General features: G+C 38.5%; 1 protein-coding gene across 2 annotated transcripts in view; it reads right to left on the bottom strand.

Annotated features, from left to right (window-relative positions):
* The window catches only part of STK32A (serine/threonine kinase 32A), a 133,727-nt gene that overhangs the window by 64,348 nt on the left and 57,337 nt on the right, over nucleotides 1-12,042 (bottom strand). For both annotated transcript variants that reach the window (XM_070793775.1, XM_070793777.1), the window contains exon 5: nucleotides 291-464. In XM_070793775.1, coding sequence (XP_070649876.1) covers nucleotides 291-464 — 174 coding nt within the window. The remainder of the gene's footprint in view (nucleotides 1-290; nucleotides 465-12,042) is intronic.

Here is a 12,042-nt window from a genome sequence, read left to right as displayed (position 1 = left end):
ATTAAGCCCCAATATGTCATTTTTCCTTCTCTTTGTCTAGGCTTAGTTATAAACAGCACCAATACTCATTAATTCTGGTTTTGTTGTTTACTAATGATGACCTTGGGAAAATTAAGTTCAATGTACTCAGTATTACTTTTATTCGCAAACTGGGGACATCTACCTCCAGTATTGCTATACGAATTAAGTAAGAGTTAGATGTCACGTTCCATAAGGACCTGTTGAATGCAGCAGGTTGCACATCCGCTCCTATGCATTCAGCCCAAGGCTGCCCCTTGGACTTGACTGACCTGTGAATGATGCGCTGGCTCTGCAGGTAGTCCAAGGCCATGGCCAGCTCACAGATGAAGAGCTTCACAGTGTCTTCCTGGAAGCGGACATTCTGCTGCAGGTGGTAACGCAGGTCCCCGCCCAGCAGAAGGTCCACCACCATGAACATGTCTTCCTCATCTTGGAAGGAATACCTGGAAAGGAATTAGAAATGCAAGTGGGTTAAATACATTTACACACTGAAGAGGCCTAGAGGCAAAGGACATCTTATAGACCTGAGCCAAGCTTTCCTGAGCTAAGAATCCAGGCTATGGGAGTACTGGTCTATTACTTGTTCTAGGTCCTCAGTTTCTGCATGCGTCAAATGCAAATAATAATAAGATCTTCCACATTTGATTATAGTAAAGACTAACTATGATGTGTGTAACAGTTTTTTTTTTTGGTGGTGGTATGGCTTCCCTGGTGGCTCAGACGGTAAAGAATCTGCCTGCAATGCTGGAGACCTGGGTTCAATCCCTGGGTTGGGAAGATCCCCTGGAGAAGGGAACGGCTACCCACTCCAGTATTGTTGCCTGGAGAATTCTGTGGACAGAGGAGCCTGGTGGGCTACAATCTATGATCACAAAGAGTCAGACACGAATGAACAACTAACACTTTACTTTTAACTAAAGACTAAATATGATGAGTGTAACATTAAAAAAAAATTATGTTTAATTGCAGGATAATTGCTTTACAATGTTGTGTTAGTTTCTGCAGTACAACAACACAAATCAGCCATAAATATAAATATATCCCCTCCCTCTTAAACCTTCTTCCCACTCTGCCCTTCTAGGTTGTCACAGAGCATTGAGCTGAGCTCCCTGTGTTATACAGCACCTTCCTACTAGCTGTTTTATTAATACTTTTGGTAATATATATGTTTCAATGCTACAATGAGTATATATTTAATGTTATTCCTGGCATACAATAAACACCCATTAACCGTAAGTCTACAGAGCTATAAAGCTCAGAAAATGAAGAAAACCCCATTTATTCACCTGTTATTAACAATCATATCTTGAACACATTGCTACAGAAGGTCCATAAAACACAAGTCATGAGGCCTCCTTGAACCATCTCTTGCTTATTTTTCCACATTAACAACTTCATTACTTAACATTATAACAAATCATAAACCACACTCATGATAAGAAAAAAGATATAAAGAGAGCCATTAAGAAGTAAGTGTACAGGAAAGGGAAGTAAGTCACTCAGTCCTGGGGATGAGCAGTGACAGGAAAGCTTCTCAACACAGGAGACACCGGAGTTAAATTTTGAAGGATGGTGACAATAATAAGTACAAAATAAAGCCAACATGGCTGTTGTTTCCATTAGATGGCTTCTCTGGGGCAGGCAGAGAAGGCAATGGCACCCTACTCAAGTACTCTTGCCTGGAAAATCCCATGGATGGAGGAGCCTGGTAGGCTGCAGTCCATGGGGTCGCTAACAGTCGGACATGACTGAGTGACTTCACTTTCACTTTTCACTTTTATGAATTGAAGAAGGAAATGGCAACCCACTCCAGTGTTCTTGCCTGGAGAATCCCAGGGACGGGGGAGCCTGGTGGGCTGCCGTCTATGGGGTCGCACAAAGTTGGACACGACTGAAGCGACTTAGCAGCAGCAGCAGCGGGGGCAGGCTCTAAAAGCACTCTACACATGATGTGTCATTGACTCCACAATGCTGCTCTTATGCTCCCATTTTACAGAGGAGGAAATCAAGGCCCAGAGAACTTTAAGTAATTTACATGAGATAAAATACCCAATAGGTGGTAGCAGTGAAGGGGTCTCCAGGTCCAAAAATAAGATTTGAAAGAGGAGAACAGCCTGGATTAAGCAGGGACATGGGACAGAACACAGTGCGAGGAGGGAAAGGAGAAGAGTGTGGGTTTGTTGGAACCATGTGTGATGGGGAAGCTGGAGAAGAAGGCAGAGAGCAGATCCCGACAGGAGCTTGTTCACGAGTCTGTGCATGCTGGAGAGACACTGGAGAGGGTTAAGCAAGACACATGATCAGACTTGAAGGAGCAAGAGTTGGAGGGATGGGAAGAGGAAATGAGACACAGGTGAGCAGGATTGGCCTCTGCTTGTTTGTAAAGAACCTCCTGTACCAATGCATTCCAACTGCTGATTTGTTTTGTTTTCCTCAAAGCACAGACATGATTTCTAGTCACAAAAAGCCCTCTGTATCAACACTATTGTGACATGTTTCTTTTGACATCATGTCACAGAGATCACATTTTAAAGTTTTATTTGAATCACAGAATTGAGAGACTGCAAAGCAGTGCCCAGGGATGCAAACCAATGCAGAGGGACAAATTCTTTGCTTAGGAAACAAATGTAGACTATCAATGATGGAAGAAGTGTACTGAGTACATTTTCTTCTTTAGAATGATCATTGTGCTACAGGAAGAGGAGACTTTCAAACAAAAGAAAAATGAGCAATTCAATGAAGCATTAATCTAAGGGAGTAACATTCTAATGAAAACTAGGTTCTCAGAGTTCACTTGTTAAACAAATAAAATCTGTTTACCACTGAAGACTGGGGTGGGGAGGGATTAAGATAGAAGCACAGGAAGTGCTTGGTAACAATGTGAGAAGTGTAGGAAGTGTTATTCTTCAGCTTCATGCAAGGACTGGCTGGGTATCTCTGCCACAAGTTTAATGAGCACCAGGATAGGTGCCTGGACCTGGGAGATTTGGTTCACAATCCTCCCAGCTGCACCACTACACGTTATATCTATTGTGTTTTACAGGTTTTCAGGAAGTAAGGATGTGCTAATTATACGCAATCCTGCCTGACACCTATTAGCTATCCTCCGCTAATAGAAACGATGGCTCATGGCATGTGAGCAGGGTCTTGCTGGGATAGCTGGCAAATGAGGTAGGTGAGGACTGGATACCAAAAGGAGAGAGAAGAGAGCGCTAACCACGAGCATCACTGGATGCCCCTGGAAACAACCTAGGCAGAGTGGGGTCACATACTGGTTGTGTTCAGCTCCCTGCTGGAGGCAGGGTGGAGGTCCCCAAACTGGTCACAGACCAGAAAACTCCTCTCCCATTACTTCATTTAACTTTAAGTGGGGGACAAAGGTCTTATTAAATTCACCCTGAGGGAACAAACATTTTTTACTGTAACTTGGGCGAAGCTATTTTTATCCAAAAATAAGGACTGATAAAGGTGCCGACTGTGGCAAGTTCACAACAGTGTTGGATCAAGCAGGGGACGATTAATCAAAGAAAGAAGCAGCCCAGGCGAGAAGCACCATGCTTCCCTTGCTCAGCAAGATTTTAAATTTATTTAATCATGGAGCCAGGTGTGGCTGTTAAAAATCCTCTTTCCCCTTTCACACATCAGATCTGAGGCCTTCTATCATAGATCCTAAACTCTCAGAGGGAGAGAAGATAAGTATTTTATTTCCAGAACTATATTCAGTAAAATATGTGAGCATAATGCAGTTTGGTAATAACTAGAATATGAAGGTTCATATCATAATCTGATTTTTTTTTGCGGCATAAAAGAGTAAGAGCTTCCCTGTACCTTGGCCATTTATTCCATAGTCTCAGAGATGCATTTTTCATTACTTTTAAAATAATGCTGTATCATGGCTTATTTATTTCTCAGTTGACAGCTCCAAAATTAGCAAGTCTGGTCCCCATGCATGTGAAATGCATTGTAAAGTCTGCTCCCTAAGAGAGGAGATAAGTGACAAAGGACTACCACCCTACCCCACCCAACCCCACCATATTGCGGTAGACTACTCATAGCTCTCTGTATCATGTTGAAATTCTCCAGTCCATTCTACACACCATGGTTATCTTTTTACAAGGTGAGTTTTATGTTCTCCAGCCTCAGGAATCCCCTTCATCTCTTTCCATGGTCTGCAGGACCCTATGTGATCTGGCCCTGTTTACTTCCCCAGACTTATCTTGAAGATCTTTTCCTTCCATTCCTCAGCTAGTAGTTCATGCCCCTCTAGCCTTAGGAGACTGTGCTGTGGTGTGGCCTTGCCTGGCCTTGTGGTGTGGTCTCAGCCCAAGGGACACTTCTCACAGAGACATTTCTAATACTCCATATGAAATCAGGTCTCCTATTATACACAATGCCATATTCTTGTGCACACAACTTTTCGTAATTTGAAAGTATTTCCCTTCATTCTTTTGGATTAACTGCTTTCATTTCCACTATGCCATCAACCAAATCAGTCACTCACCTGCTTGGAACTGGAGCTTTGGAAAGAACTATGGAGTTGGCCAAAAAGTTCATTCAGGTTTTTCCATAAGCTGTCATGACAAACCTGAATACCCTTTTTGGCCAACTCAATAAAATATTTTCCAATGGAATGTTTTTTAAATTGTGAGTCATAATCCATTAATGGTTGTGAAGTCAGTTTGGTTGGTTTTAACAAGCACTTAAAAAAAAATAAAATAGACTGAATAACATAAATGCTATTAACATGTAAGACTATAAAGATTGTTTGTGCATATAATGTGTGTCTCTCTGAGTATATCTCCTGGGTTGTGATGAAAAATATTTCTTCCTGTGGGTGACAGAGAAAAAACCCTAAAAACTATGATATTAGGGGAACCTGCTGTTTGTTCCAGAGCTATGGTGTCAAATCTGCATTGAGAGTTTAGCTGAGCAAGGGACAGTTCTGATGTCTCCGTCTAGCAAAGCATGGGAAATGCAGGACAAATATCAGTTATTACTTTTAAAAGTTCTCAGCTTTGTAGAAAAAGATACTGATTCATCAAAGATGGAATCCATTTAGAAACACACAGATAGAAAATACAAATGGAAAATGCATAGGCTTTAGGCAGGCCTAGGTTTAAATATCAAATGTGACTTTAGAGCAAGTTCCTTAAAGGAAACTGAAACTCAGAGAGGATATTTGTACATAAAAAGCAAATTAGATATAACATTTGTAAAGTAATTAGCACAAAGTGTGGCACATAGCATGCTGGTAAGGAACTTGGCTCTGGGGTTAGACTGCTTGTGCTCAAATCCCCTTTTAAGGGGAGTTCTGCCTTTTAAGGTTTTTAAAACTGGATGCAGCAAGTTATATAAGTCGTCAGCATGTCCATCTATACCGGTACATACTTCACAGGGCTGTTGGCAAGAGTAAGTGCAGGAAATACACATAAATTGCTTAAAACAGTACCTGGAAGTACCTTGAAGGTAGATATTATAATTACCTTCGTTTTTCCACCTATGAATGTAAGATAGCTCTGGTATTAAGCAGATTAACTTATTTTATGCATTGTTTCCTATTATTTTACATAAAATGATTATATGAAGATATTTATTGACTGGTTTATAGCTGATTTACAATATTGTGTCAGGTCTACAGCAAAGATTTTCAGTTATATATATATATATGTAGTCAAAATCGCTCAGTTGTGTCTGACTCTTTGCGACCCCATGGACTATAGCTGGTCAGGCTCCTCTGTGCATGGAATTTTCCAGGTCAGAATACTGGAATGGGTAGGCGTTCCCTTCTCCAGGGATCTTCCCAACCCAGGGGTTGAACCCAGGTCTCCCACACTGCAGGCAGATTTTTTACTGCCTGAGTCACCAGGGAAGCCCATATATATAGATATATATCTATATTCTTTTTTGATCCTTTAAGATATTGAATATAGGTCCCTCTGCTACAAATCCTTATTGTTTATCTATTTCACATATTGTAGTATGCATCTGTTAATGCTATACTCACAATTTATCCCTCCCCTGCCTTCCTTTGGTAACCACAAGTTTATTTTCTATGCCTGTGAGTCTGTTTCTGTTTTGTAAATAAGTTCATTTGTACTACTTTTTAGATTCCACATGTAAGTGATATAATATTTGTCTTTCTCTGTCTGATTTCATTTCGTATGATAAACTGTAGGTCCATCCACATTGCTGCAAATGGCATTATTGCATTCTTTTTCATGGCTGAGTCATATGCATTGCATGTGTGTATATATATATATATATATACCACAACTTCTTTATCCATTCATCTCTTGGTGAACACTTAGGTTGCTTCTGTGTCTTGGTTATTATAAATAGTGCCACTAGGAACATTGAGGGTATGTGTATCTGTTTGAATTAGCACTTTTGTCTTCTCTGGGTATATGCCCAGAATTGGGATTGCTGGATCATATGGCAACTCCATTTTTAGTTTTTGAAGGAACCTCCGTACTATTTCCCATGGTGGCTGCACCAATTTACATTCCCACCAACAGTGTAGGAGGGTGCCCTTTTATGAATATATGTGTCATCAATGGTATAATCAACATGATTCCCATTAATTGAGCTCTTATTATGTTCTGATACCATGCTAGTTACTTTATGTATTATTGTATTTAATTGTTACTATAAACTCCAATACTTTGGCCACCTCATGCGAAGAGTTGACTCATTGGAAAAGACTCTGATGCTGGGAGGGATTGGAGGCAGGAGGAGAAGGGGACGACAGAGGATGAGATGGCTGGATGGCATCACTGACTCGATGGACATGAGTCTGAGTGAACTCCGGGAGTTGGTGATGGACAGGGAGGCCTGGCGTACTGCGATTCATGGGGTCACAAAGAGTCGGACACAACTGAACAACTGAACTGAACCAAACCGAGTATTGGGTTGGCCAAAATTTTGTTTAGGTTTTTCCGTAAGATATTATAGACAAACTCAAATGAACTTTTTGGTCATCTCAATATTATTCATGAATTTGCCATGACAACACTGAAAACCTAATATTCATAAAAATCAGATTTCAACAGTTTATAAATAATTATGCCCAGTTGTTTAGGGTGTGTGTGTGTTTGTGTTTGAACTGAAATGCCACAGCATGCACAACAAGCTGAAAGAAAGGTTAATTGCTAGGGTACCATGGGAACTAAATTGAGAAAAGAATCTAAATTCGCTTTGGTATCATTTAAGAGGGAGAGAATTTACACACCTCCTGTGTCACAGTGAGAAGACTGATCAAGGCTTGATGCGAGCCACTGACAGTGAGAATGTGGAGAAATGGGCACTTTCACGTGCTCGGGGGGAAGGCAGTTTGGTAAGAGTGCTTTTGAGGACAATTTGGAAACACCTCTTGAAAAACACATGGTATTTGACCCTATAATTTCACTGCTGGAAAATTTCACCATAGACACATTTGAAAAATTACACCAAGATGTAAGGATACACAGGACATTATATAAAATAAAAAACAATTTGCATGCCCATTAATAGGGAAGCATATGAATAAATTATAGTATATTCATGTTACTGATTATACAGCAACTTTTCAAAAATGAGGCAAATCTATATTCTGATAGGAAATGATTTTCAAAAGATACCGTGATGGGAAGATACATTACATGGATGCTTAGTGTATATACAAGTATATAGTGAAAAAAAAGGCTATACAAACACAACCACAAAAGGAAAAGCAACACTTTACATACATATGCTGGTATATGCATAAAATCTTTTTGAAAATAAGGTAACCAGTTATCTAAGTAGTAAGATTATGCCATTTTATTTTTATATTTAGAAGGCCTAATAAACTCAACAAAAATATTTCTACCTTGATATGCCTGATATATTCTGTCTTCTTGCAACCAGAAGTAAATAAGCCCCAGAAATCTAGTACACAGTATAGTGAATATAGAAAATAGTATTGTATTATAATCAATAAACTTGCTAAGAGATTAGAACTTAGTAATTTCAATCACTGAAAAAGGAGATCATTACATGACATGACAGAAGTGCTGATTATCACAACAGCAACCATATTACAATACATAAATGTGTCAAGCTAACATGCTGTACACTTAATATTGCACAATGTTAGATGTCAAATATTTTTCAATTAAAAAAAGAAAAAATCATTTATGTTATCTTGGCTCATCAGGAAAGGAACTAACACAGACCTGTCAGCTTCTAATCTATACTAATGATCTAGAAGTTTTCGTCAAATACTCAGTGTTCACAAATCACTGATTATTGTATAAATGTCTGCTTTTAGAAAGGATCTTTTATAGAATATTTGGGTCCTTAAAATGGATTCAGACAAGGTCCATACTTTGTCTTTGGTTTATGTGCCTTTGAAACCTGTTTTTATTCTAAAGCTTTCTTATCCAAACTCTTCTATTCTTTTATTCCTAGTAATTTTTTATTGAAGAAATTAAATCATTTTTCCTGAAACAGTAGCAAAGTCTGATTTTTGCTGTTCGCATTTCTGGCATGTCTTTCTCTGTTTCACAGCTCTGTATTTTGCAAAAATTGGTTATTAGATCTTAAGGTTTGCCAGATTCAGGTTTGACTGGGCAGGGTTGCTGGGTGGGGCGAGGCAAGACTACTCCACAGGTGGAGGTGTGTACTTTGATTAGGAGGTATATACTTAATAAGTCTATCTTCTCAAGGTGTTATCAATCACTAATCACCTGAATGCCTAGATCCAAAGATTCCTTAGAGTTAGTAATATTCGAGTCCTATCATTTCTCCTTTTTATTTTAGCTAGAGTACTTTTATAAAGAGAGGTAGGCTTTCATCAGTTATTTGGTTACTTAAGGTATGGTTCATATAGGAAAGGTAAAACAAATGCTGAGGTCTTTATCACTTTTCAAAATGATTTTTTAGTTTCTTAGCATCCTCCCAAAGCAATCAGTAAGTTTTTTTAAATCATAATGAAATCATGGGTGTGATGTTATCTTATCACTCTTACTGATATCTGTTTTTTGGCCTTTGGAACATAGCCAAGTTGCATCACGTGTTATTTTGAAATAACCCTCATAGGTTTTGATAGCTATAAATCTATCAGAAGACTTTCTGATATGAAAAGGTATTCATGGTGATCTTGTACATTTACTCCTCCAGACTGAATGACAGAAGTGTTTGCTGCAATTGGGTTGTCATTGCTACTAGGTCTTTTCAATGGGCAGAGCTAGGAATAGATATAAATACTTGATATAAGTATGCTATGCTATGCTAAGTCGCTTCAGTCATGTCCGACTCTGTGTGACCCCATAGACGGCAGCCCACCAGGCTCCCCCATCCCTGGGATTCTCCAGGCAAGAACACTGGAGTGGGTTGCCATTTCCTTCTCCAATGCATGAAAGTGAAAAGTGAAAGTGAAGTCGTTCAGTCGTGTCCGACTCTTAGTGACCCCATGGACTGCAGCCTACCAGGCTCCTCCGTCCATATGTTTATATATATATATATATATATATATATATATATATACACACACACACATACACACTTCTCAGGTAGCACAAGTGATAAAAAAAAAAAAACCTACTTGCCAATGCAGGAAACCTAAGAGACCTGGGTTCGATCCCTGGGTTGGGAAGGTCCCCCTAGAGAAGGGCATGGCAACCCACTCCAATATGCTTCCCTGGAGAATCCCAGGGACAGAGGAGCCTGGTGGGCTACATCCATAGGCTCACAAAGAGCTGGACATGACTGAAGAGACTTAGCATGCATGCATGCATAATATATATATGTTTACACAAAAATAATTGAAGGTAAATGTGCCATAAATTTATAGTGACATTTTCCGTTTATATTCAAGACTATAGCAACTCTTAATCTCATCAGTATTATAGCAGTAACTCCCTTCTTCCTTACTGAAAATCCTGATTCTCAAAGATTTTGACATCTCTCAAGGTTTTAACATATTACCCACCATGCTGTTCGCTTTATCCCATAATATGTGTAAAACATTTTCAGAATAGCAATATCAACATTACCTTCAACAATACCATTACTGAAAACACTTTAAGCAATTGCTATTCTTTTTTGTCATTACAGCATAATTACACTAAAAATCACTGAAAGTCACTTGAAATAGTACATTTCTGTGTGATTATACGGCAAAACCAGATAGAGGCTTGGGTTCATTTGTTTCAATATGCATTCCATTTGAGGGGATTGTTTTTAAAATTTCATTTTGTTTTATAGTTATATAAAATATTTATGTATTTTATGAAGTCAAAGTCAAGTCTGCAAAGCCAGGTATATTGAGAAAAAGTCAATATACCTCTCCATTTTAATACCTCCATTCATCTATTAATAACTTCTAAAAATATTTTTTGATTGTGGTAAAATACATATAGCATAAGATTTACCATATTAACCACTTCAAGTGTATAATTCAGTGACATTAAATACATTCACAATGTTGTGTAATCATCACCATGACCTATTTCCAGAACTTTCTCTTCACCCTGAACAAGAATTCTACCCATTAAAATAATACATTGCAATTCTCCCTCTCCTAATCCCTGGTAACCTCTGTTTCTACGTGTATGTATTTGTCTATTTTAGGTACCTCACGTAAGTGAAATTTTGTATCAGGCTTATTTCACTTAGCATAATGTTTTCAAGGTTTATTCATGCAGTATCTATCAGAATTTCATCCCTTTTTAGGCTGAATAATATCCTGCTGTATGCATATACCACAATTTGATTTTCCATTCATCTGTTGACAAACATTTGGGTTGTTTCTACCTTTTGAAGACTGTGGAAAGTGCCGCTATGAATATTGGTGTACAAGTCCTTGTCCCTTTCAAATATTTTAGCATATTCTTAGGATGGGAACCACTAGATTGCATGGTACTTCTATGTTTAGCTTTTTAAGAAGTGAAAGTGATAGTTGCTCAGTGTGCCTGACTCCTTGTGACTCTATGGACCGTAGCCCGCCAGGCTCCTCTGTCCATGGGATTCTCAAGGCAAGAATACTGGAACGGGTACCCAGTCGCTTCTCCAGGGCATCTTCCTGACCCAGGAATTGAACTCCTGTCTCCTGCATTACAGTCAGATTCTTTACCATCTGAGCTAGCAAGGAAGCCCTTTTTAAGGACCTGCCAAACCCCTTTTCACAGTGACTTCAACATTACATTCCCATCAGCAACGCACACTGGTTCTAATTACTTCTTATCTTGCCAACACTTTGTACATTCTAATTTTTAAGTAGTAGCCATTCTAATTAGTGTGAAGTGGTATATCATTGTGGTTTTGATTTGCATCTCCCTAATGCCTAGTGATGTTGAACATCTTTTCATGTGCATATCTTCTTTGTCAAAATATCTATTCTATTCTAACCTTCTGTCCATTTTCCAACTGTTTTCTTTCTTTTTATTACTGAGTTGTAAGAATCCTTTACATATTTTAGATGCAAGTCCCTTATCAGATACATGATTTGCAAATATTTTTCCCACTTTTAACTTTCTTGATGATGTCTTTGAACAACAAAAGTTTTAAATTTTGATGGTGTCCAATTTATCTGTATTTTTCTTTTATTAGTTGTGCTTTTGGTGTCATATGTAAAAAACTATTGCCTAATCCAAGATAACAAAGATCTACTCCAATTTTTTAGAATAATAGTTTTTATGGTTTTAGTTCTTTAGGTCTATTACCTATTTTGAGTTCATTTTTGTTAGTGTGAAGTACGGGTTCTTTGCATTTGAATATCGCATTGTCCCAGCACCATTTGTTGAAAAGACTGTTTACCCATTGAATTTTCTTGGGTAAAAATTTATCAATTTCATTGATAAATGAAGGGCTTGTTTTTAGACTCTCAACTCAGTTTTATGTTTATCATTATGCGCCTTCTACACTGTCTTGATTACTGCAGCTTTGGATTAAGTTTTGAAATCATGTGGGAGCCCTCCAACTTTGTTCTTTTGAGACTGTTTTAGCTATTCCTTTGAGTTTCTTGAGTTTCAGACCCCTTGAAGTTGTATATGAGTTTTAAGA

Source organism: Bos indicus, chromosome 7, assembly GCF_029378745.1.
Source record: "Bos indicus isolate NIAB-ARS_2022 breed Sahiwal x Tharparkar chromosome 7, NIAB-ARS_B.indTharparkar_mat_pri_1.0, whole genome shotgun sequence".
NCBI lineage: Eukaryota > Metazoa > Chordata > Mammalia > Artiodactyla > Bovidae > Bos > Bos indicus.
The sequence above is the reverse complement of the archived record's forward strand: the minus strand, read 5'-3'. Positions and strand labels throughout refer to the sequence as shown.